This window comes from Rhinolophus hipposideros, assembly GCF_964194185.1.
Source record: "Rhinolophus hipposideros genome assembly, chromosome: 11".
In the NCBI taxonomy this organism is placed as follows: Eukaryota; Metazoa; Chordata; class Mammalia; order Chiroptera; family Rhinolophidae; genus Rhinolophus; species Rhinolophus hipposideros.
The window spans coordinates 4,354,245-4,373,850 of record NC_138057.1 but is presented as its reverse complement, the minus strand read 5'-3'; the positions used below and the strand labels follow the sequence as shown (position 1 = coordinate 4,373,850).

Below are 19,606 nucleotides of genomic sequence, written 5' to 3'. Positions count from 1 at the left end.
CCAGCTGGGAGGGGCTCTCCTGGGTCTCCACCATCTGATTTTATTGGCTTTCCTCCTCAGGGTGTCTTAAGCTTGTCCCAAAGCTGCCAGTGCCCTGTGATCAGCTGAAGAGTGAACCCCAAAATGCCCAGGTCCTAATCACGAGAACTGAATGTAGCAAAAGGTTCTTCACAATGTTGCGGGGTCTCCCGACCACACAGAGGGTCAGGGGGGACTCCCTTCTGTGGATGACACTGCCACACACAAGACTTCCAGAAACCCCAGGACAGCACTGCTCTGTTGGAAAGGCGCGTGGATTATCACGCAACAGAGACTTAGCTTCTGGCAAAAACCACCTGATCAAACATACTAAGCACTGAGACTCCAGCAAGAGTCACCTTGCCCTGAAGTGGAGGGTGACCCTTTCTGGAAAATGACCAACTCATGGGTCAACTACCCCCACAGCAATTTCAGGAGTCCTTGCATGCACGTTTGCACCAGCAGTCACCGCAGGACTGGACCCTTGAGACTCAGCCCTCCTTCTACGATCTCTCTGACCCCGGTGATTTAAAGGGCTCTGATTGTTAATACTGTAGTTAAAACATAAAAGCCCACAAAACATTGAATATCCAAAAGTTACTCAAGTGTAGGAGGTCTATTCTTAGCTTTAAAAATGACACAGGTCTACCTCTGACATAGTCATATAAGGGACCGGAGCTGGATTCACGGGGTAAAGAAAGATTCCACTTTTGTTAAAAAATTATATAGATCAATTTCTGTATGTGTATATGCATATGCAAGTGCATGATTTACATGTGCATGCTTGCATTGCATATGCATGGATCGAGACTCACTACCATCAGTCACTATTATTTATATGCCCACATTTATATGCCAAAATAAAGCTACTTGTGCTTACGTGCAAACAGTGGGATTATTTCACGGCTTATCTATACGATTCTAATTTTGTCACAAGGAGCATGGAATCATTATTTCCGAAAAGTGGAACACGACTGCACGCTTAATTCCTTCAGCTCAGGATTCCTTTCTCTCCTTGTCAATACCCTAATTCGCCATCATGCACATAGATCCCTTCCAGATGAAAGGCAGTTGGCAGTTTGGACAACCACTCCAGAACCAGAGCTCCTGCCATACTCAGGCCTCAGCCCCTGAATGGAGGTGTGCCCACAGAGTGCAATGTGCAACATGCTTTGGACCAAAAAGAAAAACACGATTACACACAAGTATGTACACACATATACACACAAACGCAGACATACAAGCACACACATGCACACGCACACATACACACACTCCACTGAGGTCAGGAGATGGAGGGAAGACAGAGTCTGGGAAAGCCCTCAGTCACCGAGCTGCAAGGCCGTGAACACTGTAAGAATCCCACCTGGCCTTCGGCAGGACAGAGCCTGAGCCATAGTGACACGGTTCCATAAACTCAGCCCTGTGGGGATGCCAGGCCTGAGAGCACGTGGGGACTCCTCAGGGAGTAACACAGAAAGGAGGCAGGCGGGCAATAGCGGCATGGAGCAGCACCTGTGCAGACCGCAGCTTGAGGGGCTTGGTCTTTAGTCTGCCACCTGCTAGGATTCAGAGAGGAGATGGCCACAGACACCGCCATTTTAATTGGCTGCTTGTTAACCAGCGCTGCCTTGTGGGCTAGATTTAGGGTAAAAGGGAAAACATGCCTAGTCGGATATGTCACTGGGGCACCCCATGCCTGTGGCTGAACAGGCCTGGGGACAAGGCCTGCATGGGGTGTCAGACAGGGGGACCCACTCTTGCCTGCTCTGTCCCTCAACAGCAGGCTGCCTTTGGGAATAGCAGGCTTCCTGCGTGGATGTGAAGCCACTCGGTTGAGGGGTCTCTTCGAATGCCCATCAGTGGGGTCCCCGAGGGCCACCTCCTGGCTTTTGCCTGCTGAAAGGGACAGAAATGAAGGGGAGTCTTTCTAGAGGGTGGAGTGGGCGCCGGGCTTCAGGGGAGGCCGAGGCGGCACAGGGACCACTGTGTGGCCTGGGATGAGACCCCCTGCCCCCCGCCGTGCCCCCAAGCAGTCTCTGGTGCACGCACTTCTCACTCACATGCTGCCGAACAGGGGGCCACACAGCAGCACACCGCCTCCAGGGGGCTCAAAGGTCCCAAGTGTGGAGTGTATGTGTATGTGATTATTTGTGGTGTGTGTATATGTGTTGTGTATATTTGTGTGCTGTGTGATGTGTGTGGCGCATGGCGTCATGTGTATATGTTGGGTGCAGAGTGTGCGGGGTGTGTGTGTGGTTTGATGTGTGGCATGCATATGGCATTTGGGTGTGTGCAGTGTGTGTAGCGTGTGTGCGGGGTATGCAGGCTGTGTGTGTGAGGCATTCAGTCTGCAGTCCTGAGCCCACACGGAGCAAATGCACAGCCTGGGGCCCCTTGGGTGGCCTCAACACTGAACAGGATATAAGCAGCACCCCTCTCTGGATGGCAAAGGACACGACAGCCTCCCTAGAAAGGCGGGTCCATCGTGGGCTGCCCCACAGCCTCAGATGGTGGCCTCTGTGGAACAAGGAAAGGTCCCAGCTAGGGCAAACAACTGGAGAGAAACTGAGCACAGGAGCAGGAGGACGGGGCAGGGATGGGGGGCTGTTTCCCTGGCCCATCCATCCGGAGCGCCAGGAACTCACGCTGCTCCGCAAGCTGTCTCAGGTCAGTGGTGCTGAGGCGCCGTCCTCTCAGCTCCTCACTCCCGGGTCTACCCAGCTCTCCTGTTTCGGCTGCAAGACCACAAGCTGCATCGCCCTAGCTCTGGCCACCAGCTTGTCGCTAGGTCCCGCCATGGAGGCCCTGGCAGGACATGAGGGGGCTTCCTGACGCAAGTCTGCCACAGTGAATTCAGCGCAGACACCATGGCCCTGAGGGCAGGCAAGGATGGCTCTGAGTGAGCCCCTAACTGTCCGACAGCTGGTGGTTGTGCCTGCAGTTACTATGTTTCAGGGAGCCTTACCTCCCTTCTGCCCCGGCCCTTCCACCATCTTTGTAACTAAAGCTCTCTACTAAAGTCCCTGTGTTTGAAATGCCCGGAGTGGCTTCTGTTCAGATCAGCCGCAAAGTCTGTTTCCCAGGCCCTGGTCTTCGTCCTCTCCCCATTCCAGGCTGTGGGGATGAACAGGAGTGTGTGTGTGCACACGCCCAGCTAACAGGTGACACACACCTGAGATCACACCTAACGGCGCACAGCTCCTGACCACATGGTCTGCCTGTATCCATCCTCCTGCAGGCCCAAGGGCCTCTGCCAGATCGTGGGAACCCAGCACCACCTTCCTGGCTTTCCCTGACGGGGAGGGTCCCAGTGTGCCTGGGAGGCTGGAGCAGGTCCTAGGTGCTGCCCAACGGCACTCACTGGCCCAGGAGCAGCCTGGGCGTCGCACACAGGCCTGGGCCCAGCATGGAGCAGACTCTGGAGGTCTGGCTCTACTGCCTCCCGTTCTCAGGCAACGTGCCCGGCCACCCCATGGCCCGTGCAGAGCCCCAGTGCCCACACATGCTACCTCACAGCAGATACAGGATATTCAAAGGCTGAGGAGCCAACTCAACAGGGAGACAGGCAGCAGCCTGACACATAGCAGCTTCTCACAGCTTGTTAAAAATCTCAGAACGAAAGAACAGGATTTGTTTTTTTCCTCACTAATGTCATTCATGCCCCCTAGCAGATGACGGAGCTGCCACGGCCTCTAAGGTCTTGTTTTCTCTTGGAGGCTATTTAGATGCTGACACATGGGAGACCTGGGCCGCCAGGCACTGCCCGACACCCAGGATGCACTTGAAAGGTGGGTTTGTCTTGTGTCCCCTTCCAACACTGCCCAATGAACGCCTCCCAGGTCCAAAGGGCTTCTGTTAGTTCGCAGTCTTTTCTGCGTTTAAATGTCACCAACAAGTCATTAAAACAATTCCCATTCTGGAGGTTCCGAAGCTAATTTTGAAATTGCCAAATGCCACATATATCAAACCCCACTTGTTATCAGATGTAGAAGTAATCCTGTAGACTAGCGATTGGTACACCTTGGCCTTTGGGCCACATCTCGCCTGACACTCGATTTGTAAATACGGTTTAATTTACGCATAGTCACACCCACCCACTGGCAGCTTCCAGGCCACAAGCGCAGAGCTGAGCAGTTGGGACAGAAACTACAAACAAGAAACTGCAAGGCCTAAAACAGTTAACATTTCGCCTATGCAGAAAAGTTGGCTGGCCCCTGCTGTCCAGAGGAATAGGTTTGGGCTGACGGTTTAATTTCACCGGGCTCACCGAGGGGTGCAGCCAGGAAGGCAGTGCTGGTGGAGGAGGTCCGCACCCCCCATCCCCACCTGAACTGAACAGGTGCCCCGCTCACCTGTGGCCTGGCAGAAGAGGTGGAAGGTCCCCAGGGCATGCACGTGCTGGGCTTGGTCGCTGAGGAAGGGCGGCAGCAAGGTGACCCTCAGGTGGCTGTCAGGCCCCGAGCCTGAGCCCAGCCAGGGGCTTCGGGGAGAGGAAGATGAGTCGGGGCCCAGACAGGACAGGGAGGAGGACCCCGGAGGAGGGAAGGGCATAGGAGATGAGGCTGCGAGACAGAGGACAGAAAAGAGAGAGGGCACTGAGGCACAAGTCGTCAGGAACACACCACATGCAGAGAAGAGAAGCAAGCTCGGGAAAAGAAAGGGACCCAGTGCTGTCCTGGGCCCCTGCCCAGGCCGTGCGTGGAGGGAGCAGGAGACTCGGCCACGCCTGTCACACATGCGGGAGGGAGGCCCCACAGCCTCAGCAAGTCACGTGCCCACGTCAAGGATATAAGATTCTCATTTATTCGGTAACTTTCCAAATGTATACAATTTAAAGTAGAAAAATAAAAACAAAGTAAATCTTATAAAACACAAATGTTTACACCAAAAAGTCGAATCCTATCATGCTGGAAGATGAGACTGTCCACACAGGCACACAGAAATCCAGAGTTTATTGCTCTTTGCCACGGAAAAAAAGTCTCCTCTTGTGGGCGTTTGGACAGCGGTAAGTGGAGTGTGAAGTCAGTGATGTTACACTGCAGTGGCCCTCACGCCTTACAGACAGCGCGAGGCCACGCAGGACTGCCACTGCGGCGTCTGTGGGCAGCTGTGGTCACAGGCCCATTGCCCCCTGCTGCCCGGCTCTCCTCCAGTTGTGGATGGCTCAGGTCAGCCATGTGGAAAGTCTGGGTGGGTAAGAGGTGTGAGATGGAAGCAAAAAAGAAAAAGGAGATGTTCAGATGGTCAGAGTCCTGGTGAACGTTCCGTTGGTCTGGACAGGAGGTTTTGACCAGTGGCCGTGGGCAATGGATTGTGAAACGCTCGTCCCCTCAGCTCTGGGCCAGCTCAGCTCCACCCAGCGCCCACTGGGGCCACCATGCCTCGCTCAAAACCCTGCCTGGTGGTCATGGGACAGTCCTCCACGCCTTCTCTTCTTCAAAAGAGTTAAAACAAGATAAAAAAAGTACAGAAAGAAAATCTCTCTAAAAACGACACTTCCCTCAAGGAATAAATTTTTTTAAAAAAAGTGTGCTCAAGAGACGGCTTCGTCTGCATTTCTAAAAGCAGAAAGAACATGTTTAGCAAAAGTAAGTTTATCCCTGAGAATTGTAAGCAACGTAAGCCATATCATATCCTAACATACAACAAAATCTAGAAGATGTATATCTTCCAAATATTAAAACATCTGCTTTAGTAATTTAAAAAATAAATGACCTAACACTCCAACAAAATTAAAGCAAAGTACTAAAAAATAATTACGTGGAAGAAAAGATTCGTGCCAATCTGGACAACAGGCAATTAAGTTACCAATCTGATAAACTAAAATGTCATTTCCAATCTGGAATTAAATTATCTTTCAGTGGCCGCTCTGAGGAGGGGATGCTCAATGTTCACCTCTTCCCAGGCCAGTGGCAGTCCAGCCCTCTCCCCGCCGCAAGTGAGGGGTCGGGTGAGATGCCGCTGCAGGTATGTCTCACAGAGTTCCAATCGACTGGCCAAGGGAGCCCGGGTGTGAGGCTCGTTGTTTTCCGAAAGGACAAAGAGAAACCAAGTCACAAACTTGACCCAAGAGAAGGGACACAGAAAACTGAGGTCTGCGGACGACGGGCTACCTACACGGCACGGGGTGAGGTTAATGCACAGGGGACACAGAGACCTCTCCTCGACACGCCTCAGTCCCCATCTGCATCCGAGTCGGCGAACTTCAAGTCGCACTTGACATCGAACGGTTTGTCCCTGACCGGGAGGTCGTCGACCCTCTGCGAATCTTCCCTGTCAGTGGGCGCTCTGCTGGCCATGGTGTCCTGCTCCGTCTCGTAGCCGGTGTCCAGGGCCGGCCTGGGCTGCCCTCCGTTCTGCTGGGAGAGGCTGCCCTGCTCCACCAGCGTCTCCTTCACACTCTGCTCGCAGTCGGAGAAGTCCGATGTGGGCTGCTTCTTCCCCAGTAGCACGGCGGAACGGAATTTTAGGCACTGTCCAGGCAGGTAGCCCTTATAGCAGTTGTAGGAAAACAGGCAGAGACAGAGGACGAAGAAGAGGAGGAAAAGGAACATGAGGAGGCGGTTGTCACTGGACTTTAGATACATCGTCTTCTCCGAGTGGACCTGGGGGACTGTGTTGATGACAATCTTTGGTTCGCAGGACGTGCTGGTGGGCACCAGGCTGGAAGGTGTGGTGACCTGAACAGCTGGGGTCCGAGGAGAGGAGCCGTGGGTGGGCCCCTTTGCTACTTCGGGGGTAATCCTACCACCTTCTGTCCCAGTGGCCAGAATGGTGGAGGCCGCTGAGGTCCGTGAGACCGTCTTGACCTCCAGAACGTGCTTGGCCACCACCTGCAGGACCGTCTTGTTCCTGACCCTCTCCTCCGATAGGCACTGGTACACCCCACTGTCTCCTTCTGAAAGGTTGAAGATGAGCAGGTTTTTCCTGCCCACCAGGCTGTACTTGGGGCTCTCGGCCTTCAGCACACCGTCCTGGAACTTCCACACCACCCGCGCCAGGTTGGACTTTTGGGGGCATCTGAGTTCTGCTGTGCTGCCACGCTTGAAAAAATGCTGCCGGAAACTTTCCTTAATTTTATCTGGAACATCAAAATAAATGTGCACAGCATCAACAACCCTGCTTGCTACTTAACTTCTTTCAAAAATAGGTCAATAAGCACAAGAGGAACACAAGAATTTCACCCACTGGAATGGAACCTTCCAGAACATGGAATCTTCCAAAACAACTAAGGAGACAAAGACATGCATGACCAAAAAGCAAAGATGAGCCCTGGATGGCAGCCCACAGAGACCAAGACATCGGAGACACCTCTGAGCGGCAGAAATCCCATTTCGCACCCTGGTTTCCCAGGAGAAAACGCATCAGATGGGGAGGCCGAGGAGCTGGTCACGCGGTCTGGCGGCCGCACTCTGAGTCACACATGACACACTTCTGCTCAAGGCCACTGCACACATCAGCCTTGTGGTGCCCTCCTCCTAAAGTTGTCTTAACTGATGGCAGCGGTCAGGTCAGGGATGTGAGGGCAGGAGCCCAGGGGCACGTCCGCCTTCATTCAGCTGGGACGTGCCTGACCTCCTGGCAGGCGGTGGGATCACCCAAGGGAAACGCCACCCACGACAGTCTCAATTGCTCGAGGACTAATCTTTCCTCCCATTCACAAGAGGTACAGGTTTTGTTTAACGAGCCCGAGCTAAGAGAAGAGAGACGCATCTCAAGAGTGGACATTACAGTTTAGGACAGAGAGTGCTTTCCAATAAACGAATACACTCTGCGTGGCTTCAAACATTCTTTTCTGAAATAAAAGGGACAGAGAAAGGTCTCAGGGTCTGCCAAAAGGTATCTGACCTTGTTCCGAGTAAAGAAAGGAAAACAAAATGTGCAAAATGCCACACCACCAAAGCACTGTGAAATGGTTACGAGACTGGCTACTCCTGAAGGGTGTGGAGAGAGAATAAGCAACTTACCAGGGCACGAGGACGCATCCCCACTCATGTCCTGAATCAGACCCCTGCAAAACAAGGGGCACAGAGTACACACATGCACGTGCTTCCCATGGTGGGGCGGCCAGGCACCTGCATGCTACACTACCCCCGCCGGGTACCTGCTGGGGCTGTTGGCCTGGTACAGGGCCACGCAGGTCGCCGTGACCAGGCTCCAGACGCAGTAGGGGTCCCGGGCCAACACACAGTCCTCACAGGTACTGTGCTTCCCACAGAAGGCGACGGGGGCCTGGACCACACCCGAGTTGGAACCAGCGTAGACGAACCTTCTGCCCTGTGGGTGTAAACAGATGAGAATGGGTGGGCCCGGGGCCGCCAGCAACATGACGGATGCCCAGTGCAGATTCTCCAGCCCAAGGGGAGCGGTGACCAAGTGCTTCCTGGAGGAAGAGAAGTCCCCCACCCCTCGCTCAGAACTGGAGCGAGGCCAGGACAGACCCCAGACAAATCTGAGTGCAGCACTGTGACAACATGGGCAAGCAAACACATGATTTTTGAGCAAAATCTTCATGTAACTCAGAATGCACTGGGCCTTGGCCAGTCCCTCCTTCCACGTGCAGGCGCCCACCTTCATCCTTAAGAGCAGCAGAACATGTCTCTGAGCCTGTTCAGCCCTGTCTGGGAGGGAGACCCATTAGCTAGACATGCCCAGCCTCACCACAGGCCACAGGCTGCAGGACACGACCTCGGAACCCAATGTGGGCACCAGAGCACAGAGTGAGATGTCCTCTGTTATCTGAATCCAGTACGGCTCACAGCAACGAGGTGTCAACAAACGCAACTGGAGAGTGAACACATGCTACATGGAATAAAAGAAGTGAAAAGGCATCTGCTGATCATGTGTCTACATTTATGAGGGAGCAATATGCAGATCTGGAACTTGACCGTCACACTCAGAAGCAGAGCAAAGCAGGCTCCTCAGTGATCTGGAATGCTTGGTTTGGGATCGCTGGCCACTCTCGCCACCTCCCCCATGCCCAGTGCTGGCAGAGAACCCAGCACATAGGCCAGCAGGGCTGATGTCTTCAGTGAGCTCGGCCAAAACGAGGGCCCCACACAAGTCCACCCGGGCCGATCCAGGGCTTGCAGTTCAGGTTTTGACATTCACTCTGTCCTTTGCCTGGTGCTTTCATGTCACCTTGATGTCCTAGAACGACCTCTGGTTAACATCAGAAGACTCCAAGTTTACACAGTGCTCAGAATTTAGACTCAGACAAGACACGATGGCGTTTATTCTTGGAGAACAGCTTCTCGATTAACTTCAGAGTCTGGCTGAGCTCAAAGTCCCTGGTGTTGCCCCCAGATCTTCTGGCCTGTGATGCATTGAAGGTCACTGAGCCATCGTGTGCAACCACAGCTGAAAGGGAAGTGCCATCTGCAACAGAGTCAAACGGTGAGACAAGTGGCACAGAACCAGGCCCAGTGCTCACCTATCTGTGTTAGTAGAGACCTGGGCAGAAGAGGCCACGTGTCCGCCATATCTGTAAGGAGTGAAGGTGCCGTGGATGGATCACGGTCAGGGAATCAATCACACGGTTCACAGAGGTAAGGAATATTTTCTGGGGCGAAAGGCCAAGTAGGCAACTTCAAAGGACCACCGAGGTCCACAGAGGGACCCTGGCGAGGGCGTGGACTCTCACACATCACAGAACAGGTGGCCCAGACTGCTGGAGAGCCCCGACGCCTCACCCCGGTTAGGTGGCTGGGTGTGGGGAGGGCAAGCCCATCCCATGCTGGCTCCATCCTCCACACCACACGGGCCGCTCAGCCCCCAGCTCTTGCAGCCCCCACAGGTGTCAGCTGAGCTCCCATGAAATAACTGACAGCACCTCACAGATTCCAGTTAACGAACGTGGAAGGGAAGGGGGATAGCCAAGCACGTGGAGAATGGGCGACAGTGACCACTGCAGGCAAGGCCCACTGGTGACGCTAAGGCAGCCCACTGTGAGGGCAGTGTGGAAAATTAAACAGAGTAACTCTGAGAGTCATGTGGATTCCAGGACGGTGCCCTCCAGAGTCATCTCCCCCAAACCCTCAACCCCAGTCTAGTCACGAGAAAATGAGACACACCAAATGAAGGGGCGTTCACCAAACACTGACCAGTTCTCTCCAAAAGTGTCAAGGCCACCATGACGAGGACAGGGGGGAGCTGTCCCAGACCAGAAGGGAAGTAGATGCCTGAGGCCACATGGGACCCTGGGCCCAGAAGGACACTGTGGGAATGCGGAATATCCGCTGTCTCTAGCTCAGTGACAAGTGGGCCAGCAGAACCCTCAGGTTAGACAGGCGTGCGCTGGGAGGAGGGCCCACAGGGGCGCCCTGAACTATCCCCCAACTCTCCCTTGAATCTAGAATTACTTCAAAATAAAAAACATTTCCAAGGCAAAGGAAAAACATCCTGATCAGGGGCTGCCCAGCATCTGTGAGGTTTGTTGAGAGGCCCCTTCCCTGGGGCCTCGCGGGTCCCCACGCCCCTCCAGGGACGGCGCCTTCGGCCACAATATGGGGCTCCCACTGTCACATCTTGGTTTCTGTGCACGTGGGCCACAGTGGGCCCTGTGGTGGTGCTGGGAGGATGTGGGCAGAGTTGAAGGAGCTGTCCGAGCAGTTTTCTCTCCTTTGCCTATAGGCCGGGTCTCACCACTGAAGCACATCCCCTTCAACGTCAGAAGCAGCCTGCCCTGTGGGCTCCGAAACGACCACACAAAGCACATGTGCCGTGTGCCCCCAAAGAAGTGAATTAGGATTTCAAACAGCTATTTATACATCCACATTCATGGCAGCATTGTTTATAATAGCCTAGGGATGGAAGCTACCGAAACGTCCACTAACAGACGAATGCATAAACAAGCTGTGGTCCATCCGTACAATGGAATATTATTCAGTCTTAGAAAGGAAATTGTAATACACGCTACAATATGAATGAACCTGAGGACATGATGCTAAATAAAACAGGCCAAAAGGACAAGTATTATCTGATCCTACTTATACAAGGTCTCTAGAGTCGTCACATCACAGAAATGGAAAGTAGAGTGGTGGGTGCCAGGGGGTGGGGGAGGGAAGGACTGGGGACTTAAGTGCGTAACGGCGTCAGTTTGAGATTCCCAAGATGACACAGTTCTGGAGATGGATATGGTGATGGCTGCATGACAATGGCAATGCACTTAACGCTGCTGAGCATACGGAAAAACAGTGAAATTTTATGTGGTGTCCATTTGCCACAACACAAACACAAACCAAACGCACTTGTCAGCAGGCGAGAGGAGGCAGTGACAAGGACAGCCCCTATGCGGAGCGGGGGGCCGTGTGCTGTCCCGTCTGCATGCACAGCCCTGCAGTAGGCGTTCACCAGTTTTCTACAACAGGCCAGGCACGGCTGACCCAGACCTTGCATTCTGGCGCCACACTCCGAGTCACACATGACACTTCTGCTCAAGGCCACTGCGCACATCAGCCTTGCGGTGCCCTCCTCCTAAAGTTGTCTTAACTGACGGCAGCGGTCAGGTCAGGGATGGGAGGGCAGGAGCCCAGGAACACGTCTGCCTTCAGCGGGGACGTGCCTGACCCCCTGGGTGCATGAGGAAGCGCTTTTCACCCCTGAACACACCGCTTCATGCTGGCCCAGCAGTGCTATGGCCACTGCCAACTCATCCTGAGCCCACCGGCCTGAGGAGACGGTGTGGGAAGCCACGGTGTGCAGGGTGCATTTCTACCTATTCCATGCAACAAGGCCACACCCAGTGCAGGGGGCTCCTGAGGGGAGAGGCAACCTGTTCCCCTGGGCACCAAGCTTCCTATAGGGCCACCCCCGACCCTGGGCGTGGCCACGTGACCAAGTCCTGGTCCAAGGCATGTGAGCAGAGGACTGACTCATAACCACCCACACCTGACCCTGTCCCCTTCCCTTCCTTCCACCTTCCACCTATAAGATTGGCACCCATGTGCTCCAAAAGCCTTGGGTTAAGACAGCAGGGTCTTGGCCAGCCTGGGTCCCTGAATGACATCATGGAACAGAGCAGCGCTGTGTTCTCAACACAGTGATGAGTACTCAACAATTTGGAGGCCTCCAGGGTGCTGGCCCCAGCAACTAAGGGACATGGTGGCGGTGGGAAGGGCTTCTGCAGCTCCTTCTTTCAACGTCAGGTGGCCCACTGCCCGGAGCCAAGGGAGTCCCCACAAACTGGGTGGAGAGCCCTGTCAAGAACCAGGCAGGGAGGAAGCCCTGAGGGACCGTGGGGACAACCTCCTTCCAGCGTGAAGCCCCACCCATACCTGGAGAGAGAGGGCCGCTGGGAGTGCAGAGGTCAAAATGAAATGCTCAGTAGCAGAGCAGCGTAGGACAACAACGAGGCCTGAGGCCCTGGAGCAAGGCTCTGAAACAGGGTCAGGTGGGAAAGGCCAAGTGATAGGCAGGCCTGTGGCCAAGGGCAATACGACACATGGCCCACTTCCAATTTTCAGTGCTAACCCTGGCATTGCCAATGTCCCAGAACCCATTAGCTCAAGGGTCACAATGTGGGGATACCCATAAAGAGAAGTAAGATCCTCAGCCACAGTCACAGGGTGGCAACAGGCCAGGCCCCCCTATATATGGTCTGCTGTCCCCACTGTACAGATCAGGAAACAGGCAAGACTGGCCTGCTTGGGCTCATGCAGGCACTGTGGAGCCAGGGTTTAGAACGGGAGACCTGGAGCCCGGCCTGTGATCTGCTCTACATGGCTCCAGCCCAGCTATAAAACGGGTGCATATTCCCCAGGCCTCCACGATGGATGCCAGGGGACAGCCTGCTGTCCATGGGGCAAATCCAACCCCCTGGCTGTTTCTATACAGCCTATCAGCTAATAACTGGTTTCACATTTTTAATTGGTTGAAGAGAAATCAAAGAAATTATATTTGTGACATGAAATGAAAATTTCACGAACTGCAAGCTCAGTGTCTATAACAAAGGCTTTGCAAAAACAAAGCCAGGCTGATCCACACCACTCTTGTGCTATAAGGCAGAGACTGAGACAGTGGGGGCATCAAAGCTTCAATACTCACGCTTGGCCCTTTACAGAAAACGCCTGCCGACCCTGATGTAGGAGTTAGCACCTCTTCTAAGGGGAGGGAGTGGTACCCAGAGTAAGGTTTTCTATGCTGATGAGTAAGCTGCATTAGCAGCGTACCACGGACAGGGTCTCACCCTCACCAAGTTCAGGGCACAGGAAGTGTTTTTGTTGTAGGTCAACGCCCATCCTCCACCCCGGCATCATGTCGGCCCCAACAACTCAGGGAGGTTCTGCCAACTTTCAGGAGAAAGTACCATCTCCCCAGTCTGTGTGCCCGCCATCCCAAACCCCACGGTACACTGAAGAATTTTCTGTAAGAGCCCAAATGTGGGGTCGTCTGGGCCAAAGGGGCCTGCCCGGCCGCAGCCCGGGGATTACCGAGGCTTGAGGCCACGGGAAGGCCACCCTGCCCAACCATGCAGCCACTTTACCTGCTTGGAAGATAGCAGCAAAGTCTGGACTGGCTCCATGTCCTGGAAGAGCTGTGTCTCCTCGATGATGTGGACATCGTTCTCAAGGCTGATGGCTTTGTGCAGGGCACCCTGGTCTGCAAGGTCAAGGCACAAGTCAGTGACCCACCCCAGAAGGCGAGCACGGCGCTGCCTGCTCTGTTGGCCACAGCAGCAAACAGTCACCCTTCTCCCTCTCCACTCGCTTCCTTAGCAAGACATACAAACAGACAGCATTTTTACATTAGAGTTGGAAAAAGGAAAAGTCACTGGCAAAATAAACAGAAACTCAAGTGGCAAGGGTTATTCCCAGTGTTTTAAAAGAATAAATGAATGTTTCATTGTTGACGCCAACATCCTTATCAGCACAGCTGATCTGATCTGTGCCATCAGATCAAATTATAAGTGGCTTTTGGTCCACTAGCCCCCTGGGGATGCCATCCTTCGAGGGGTCGCCGGCAGCTGAGGGCACAGCCCACCAGTTGCTCAGAGGCACCTCTGGAAAGCCCCCAGGGTGAACCTTGGCGCCCACCAGCTGCTGCTGCACCTGGCCACCGACTCCCATTCCAGAAATACTTGCTTCCTAGACCCTGGGCTTCCAGGGAAGCAGCGTCTCCCATGGCAGGTCAGGACCGGTCTCGACCAGGCACGCCGGACGAACGTGCTGTCTGCCTGCTGTCATCCAGGCTCTCTTTGTACCAGCCAAGACCAACCAGACCTGAATTTCCAGATCTGGACCAGGACTGGCATTTCTAACCAGTGCCCCAGGTGGTGTGATGGTCACAGAGATCTGGAGCCTGCCAGGTGTGGAGAGATCTCAGAAACAGAAATTACTCGGGGTACCTGGGGAACCGCTGGCTCCACTCGGCAAACATCAGCTAGATTTACGAAGGCTGTGCCCAGGGCCGGGACCCACCTGTGCTGACAAACATGACGTCATAGACAGTGCCATCCAGGGCCTGGGTCCTGTCCACCACGATCTGCGTGTAGTTGACATTGCGCTTGATCAGTCTGGGCCTGTTGTCGATGGGGACCACAGAGTCGTCCATCAGAGGGTGATCTTTGACAAACTGCAGCGTCTTGTCTGGCAGATTGAGGGAGCTGGAGAAGTTGGCTGCCCGGGCCTCGCGGTTGATGCACTGCAGGGGGCAGGCCACCACTGTCACCCGCACGCCCACGGACAGCCCACACTCTGCACAACACCCGGCTACCGAAGGCGTGAACCTGGGCCTCCACAGCGGAAGTTTTGAAAAAGGGGACAAACCAAGATGGCCATTCCCCAGGAACCTGAAGAGAATTATAAAGCACTAGGCAATGCAACTGTCTTTATCCACAAGATGTAACTGGGTTTCACGACATGGAGTCAGTGAAGTAATTCTGATCTATTTATGAATAAAAAAGTTTCAAACTTTTGAAATAATAAAATACACACTTATCACTTGCTAGCTCTCCCACAAGACTGGTAAAAAATCGCTAAAAAATGGTCCAATTCTAAAGAGCATAAAGATCAAGAGCATGAAGGATTCTTTTTTCTGTCCTGGCTGCTGATGGGCATAACACAAAACTCCTGACTTGCAGTGGACGTGTTTTAGTTACTAATACGCACAGAAGGAATGAGGACTGGTGTCAGACGAGGTGCGTCCTGGGGGAGGACAGCCCCGGGGGTAAGCTCCAGGCACCAGGCCACTCCATCTGGTAACAGCCCCACCTCTGGGCCATGCACACAGCTGGACACACCAGTCACAGAATGAACACACAGAGCTGAATCAGCCTAGAAGTTGATCAGCCTAGAAACTGATTTCTACATAAAATTCACTACTTTTAGGGGACAAAAGTGTGATTCGTATTAATGAATAGAGAATACAGCTCATCTCCTTGCAAGAAATCGTGTGCTTCTCTACAGGACACAGAAAATGAAACAGACCTAATTATGTTATGCAATGCTAATGCCACAAAACACCCAGCAGCCAGAATAGACTCCGGTTTGGGCAGTATGCAGCAAAAGCAATTACACAACACACCAAAGAGAGGAACACAGGAAAAGGAGTGTGCCTGTTGCCCTGCCCAGTCCCAGGGGAATGCCCACTCCCTACGTGGACTGACCCACACCGTGGCGTGGCACAGGGTTTGTGCAGCATGGCTGGCCCCACACTACGTTCCACGCTCTGGGTCTTCCCGCAGCCCAGGCGTCTGTCACTCACCGCGCCGGGCCTTGGCGTGGGCACGGCCCCATTGTAGCGCACCCACTTGGTGTGGGACTGCTCCACTGTGGCACTCTGCATGTACTTCCCTCGGGAGAAGACTGCCTCGGCTGTGGACAGGTTGTAGGCGCACACAGCCGACAGCCCCACGTTGTTCCTGGGGAAGAAGGGGCCGCGTGAGTGCCTGGAGGCTGGGAGTGTGGAGAGAAGCCCTGCCTGCCCCGGCACTTACAGCTGTGGGGTGAAGACCCCATAGAACACAGGCTCCTTTAGGCCTGGAGACCTGAGGACGAAGATGTCCCTCAGCACATTGAAGACGAGGTTGCTGTCTGGCCTGGAGCAGATGAGCCTGGCCTTTAGGAAGGACGTCCACTTCTTCTGTAAGGTCCTCAAGCCGCCCTGGTCCCCCTGAAATGCAAGTTTGTGTGTGGTAAGGTGAGGGCAGAAGCCCTGGGAGCAGGATAAATGAGGCACTCGGGCCTGGAATTGCTCTGCCTGAATAAAATGAAGCCACAACTAAAAAAGAAAGCCAGCTGCACACAACAACGTGACCGCAGCACTCCCAGGCAGCTTGGGTCACACATTAAACCAAACCAACAAAGCCCTAGTGATGAAAAGTCACCCATGGCAGCTAAAACAACTGTTTGAATCTGCCCACACTCAGGTTCACAGTGGCCGTCCTTGCACACTTTTGTTTTGGCCCTTTGGTCTGTGTCACGACCCATCCATGAGTGACCGACCCAAGGCACCAGGAGCCAGCGGACAGGTTGGCTCCTGTCTGTCTTAGGCCAATGTGTGTAGGTCTGGTCTTCCTCAAAAGACCTTCCATACGGGAGGTCAGATCTTCACTTCCTTTCTACCCAAGTTTTGTGCTGCAGTGCTTTGGACCTGCCAGGTTCTCCATAACCATTTTTCAGTGACAATCATAAAACACACCTGCTGTAACTTAGTCTGGAGAAAAATACTGAAACTCAGAAATATGGATGCAGAAGTATATAAAATTGAAGTGTCCTTATTTATTTTGGACACAACATGCACCCCTCCCCAACTTCACAATGGAATAGTGAAATCCCAATTCCAACAGAATTTGATTAACAGGGGATAAAAACTAACTTTCTGTAACCCTGGGGATGTCTGAGGAAGGCGCATCAAAAGCAGAACCCCAAGGACAGGAAACTAATCACCCGCGACTTGGGTGCCAAACTCCCTCAGTTTCCAGATGCTGCCGGAGGAAGGACATCCACACTGCTTCCTGTGGCGTGGGGGAAGTGTGGGCCTGGGCGAGGTGACTAATCCTTCAGATGTGCTGTGCCAACGCGTGGAACCAAAGAGCAATGGGGGAATGGCCTCACCTTGCACACCCGTGCTACCCGGGGGATCAGCAGCTTGAAGACAAACTCATATTCCACAGACACCTCTGTGAAGAAGAAGTAGATCCTGTCGTCCTCGCCTTCGGCACTGTCTGGGCTCTCTCGAATCAAGTCAGCATGCACAAAGCTGGGCTCTGCAGGGGAGATACCAAGGGCCGCCTGTACACAGAAGGCCCTGGGCAAGTCCCTGCACACATGCATGGACCCATGCATGTCCCTGAACATGCCGAGGGGCCATGGCACCTCCCCGCACACACTGAGGGCCTCGGCCACCTCCCCTGGCACACAAGGAGGGGGCTGGGCACACCCTGCAAGACATGGGAGAGTGCATGTGCATGTGCCATTTCCTAAACTAAGTCCAGGGTCCGGGAGTGAAGGTGGCGTCCCTCTCAGCCTCCTCGGCCCAAGGGGCTGCCCGGGATGTGGTTCTGAAGCACACCCTCCTGGTCCAGCTGGAGAACACAAGGCTGAGCCTCCCCACTGGCAGGTAGCCTGGGGGCCCAGCGATCCAGATCCCACCATCCCCGGAGACCGACTAGCAGATACACATTTGCTGGTTTAAACAACACGTGCCTCAAAGAGAAACTGTCAACCACCAAGTCCAGGCCCCAGGGCTCTGGCTGCCTGGCCACCCGCTACCGAGGAGGAGCCTGCCATCCCTTGTCTCCCAGACCACGCGCCTTGACAGTCTAGGAGGCTTTGAAGCCGAGGCCCTGCTGGACAGTGTCCAGGCGAAAAGCCTCCTGTGAGCGGCCTGGAGCCATCTGCATCGTGAATGCAATGTGGACACACATTGTTCAGAGATAACGTGATAGCATCGCACACCGATCTGACCACCCTGAGCTCCCACTGACCACCAGACCCTCACTTTATGAAAGCCCCTCAGATCCATTTTCCAGGAGGGGTGAAGGTGGCCTTCAAACAGCGATCTCTCAGCGGAGAAGCAAATACCGAAGCCCAGGAATGCTGGCTGTGGAGCCTGGAGCAGTTCCGGAAGTGCCCCCACCACACCGGCCAACAAGAGCTCTAGGATGCCCATGTCATGTTGAGCCAGCAAAAGGAGCAATACTGCGGGGCAGGGGGTGTCTCTCCTGGCGAGGAAGCTGCCTGAGTAGAAACACACCTCCGATGACCACCCCCACTTCTTACCGTTGAGCCAAGGTATCGCATACTCCGTTCTCAGAGGACTGTGGGAAGAATTTCGGGAGATGATGGGCTCACTTCCCAAGAAGTTATATGACGTCCCGGAATAAAGCTCTCCATCTTCAGGGCCCAGGAAGAAAGAGGAGAAGGGCGTCAGCACCAGTGCAGGGGACTGACGCCTAACACCTCACCTTCCTGTACAGCCCAACATGAGCCCCTCCGAGGACACAGAGGGACCACCACCTGATTCTGGGACATGCTTTCTGTTTCATTTCTTTGACACGGATAGTCTTCTGCTCCTCAGTGAACTGTACTTTATGAGAGTCAGGGTTAATAACTAATGGGAGCAAGTAATTCCTGCATCAGGAAACTAACAAACATGATAGCAGGTGCACCCGGGCTCAGGGTCTGCCTGCCTCAGTGCACAAGACCACTCCAGGCCTCAGTCACAAACGTCCCCTCAAATGAGACTGTCGACTCCACGTGACCTAATAACCCAGGTGATCTGCACAAACCATGGATAGAAATAAAATCCCCCCAGATCTGACTTGTGGACCGTGGTGGGTCTGGCTACCCTTTTGAACAATGAATTCTAAAGCTCCTGTCAGATGGCCTAAGGAGACGCACACGTACCTTTGTGAGGACAGTGAGTACAGAAGGGAAACGGGGAGACTACTGGGAAGGGAGAGGTACTGTGTGTCCTGTGTGTGCTCAACACGACAGCACAGCCCTGCCAGTGCTGGGTAACCCAGAGGGTGACTCACCGACCATGACAGATGTGTAGCTTTGTGCTGGGTCAAAGGGACACCTTCCTTTGCCATCTTCATTTTTCCCCAGAAATTGAAAGGACGTTAGGTTCTACAATTGAATGAAAAGAAAGAGTATCGTAAAATATCTGAATTTCTGTAGTAAGAATGCATCTTTGTTGTATCATTTAACTTAGACTTGCTATTCAGAGGGGACCAAGGGAAGGCCGTGTGTGTGGCCAGCCATGGGAGGCCCAGGTATGAATGCCGGCACCCCGGGACCCCGGAACGCTGACACCCTTGAGAGTTACTCAAGATCTTGGAGGCTCAGTTTACTCATCTATGAGATGGAGATGGTCATGCGGGTGGCTGTAGGATCGTAAAGCAGCCAGGACAAGCTGAATATGTAAGTGACTGGAAGGCCGCACACAGGATTTTAGTATCAACAAAAATGCATTCAAAGCAGTGAAGGACTGTACTGTCCAACAAACAGGTATCAGGAAAAAAACAGCAGAATCTCTACCTAATTCCACCCACCAAGATATACACCTTTCTGGTATCTTGGGACAATCTCTCTTCACCCGATGAGAGAACCCAACACCATGTGAGAAAAAAAACAGACAG

At 53.7% G+C, this 19,606-nt stretch overlaps 1 protein-coding gene across 8 annotated transcripts in view; it reads right to left on the bottom strand.

Annotated features, from left to right (window-relative positions):
- Nucleotides 1-19,606, bottom strand: part of SEMA4D (semaphorin 4D) — a 111,420-nt gene that overhangs the window by 10,287 nt on the left and 81,527 nt on the right. For 4 of the 8 annotated variants that reach the window (XM_081067573.1, XM_081067570.1, XM_081067572.1 and 1 more), the window contains 10 exons: nucleotides 19,001-19,094; nucleotides 18,243-18,356; nucleotides 17,076-17,227; nucleotides 15,956-16,131; nucleotides 15,724-15,880; nucleotides 14,439-14,661; nucleotides 13,505-13,620; nucleotides 8,126-8,298; nucleotides 7,989-8,032; nucleotides 4,803-7,102 (listed from right to left, as the gene is read on the bottom strand). In XM_081067573.1, coding sequence (XP_080923699.1) covers nucleotides 6,195-7,102; nucleotides 7,989-8,032; nucleotides 8,126-8,298; nucleotides 13,505-13,620; nucleotides 14,439-14,661; nucleotides 15,724-15,880; nucleotides 15,956-16,131; nucleotides 17,076-17,227; nucleotides 18,243-18,356; nucleotides 19,001-19,094 — 2,157 coding nt within the window. In that variant the 3' untranslated portion in view covers nucleotides 4,803-6,194. Of the gene's footprint in view, nucleotides 1-4,373; nucleotides 4,584-4,802; nucleotides 7,103-7,988; nucleotides 8,033-8,125; nucleotides 8,299-13,504; nucleotides 13,621-14,438; nucleotides 14,662-15,723; nucleotides 15,881-15,955; nucleotides 16,132-17,075; nucleotides 17,228-18,242; nucleotides 18,357-19,000; nucleotides 19,095-19,606 lie in introns of those variants that run through there. The other 4 variants (XM_081067574.1, XM_081067575.1, XM_081067576.1 and 1 more) reach the window with 2 other exon arrangements.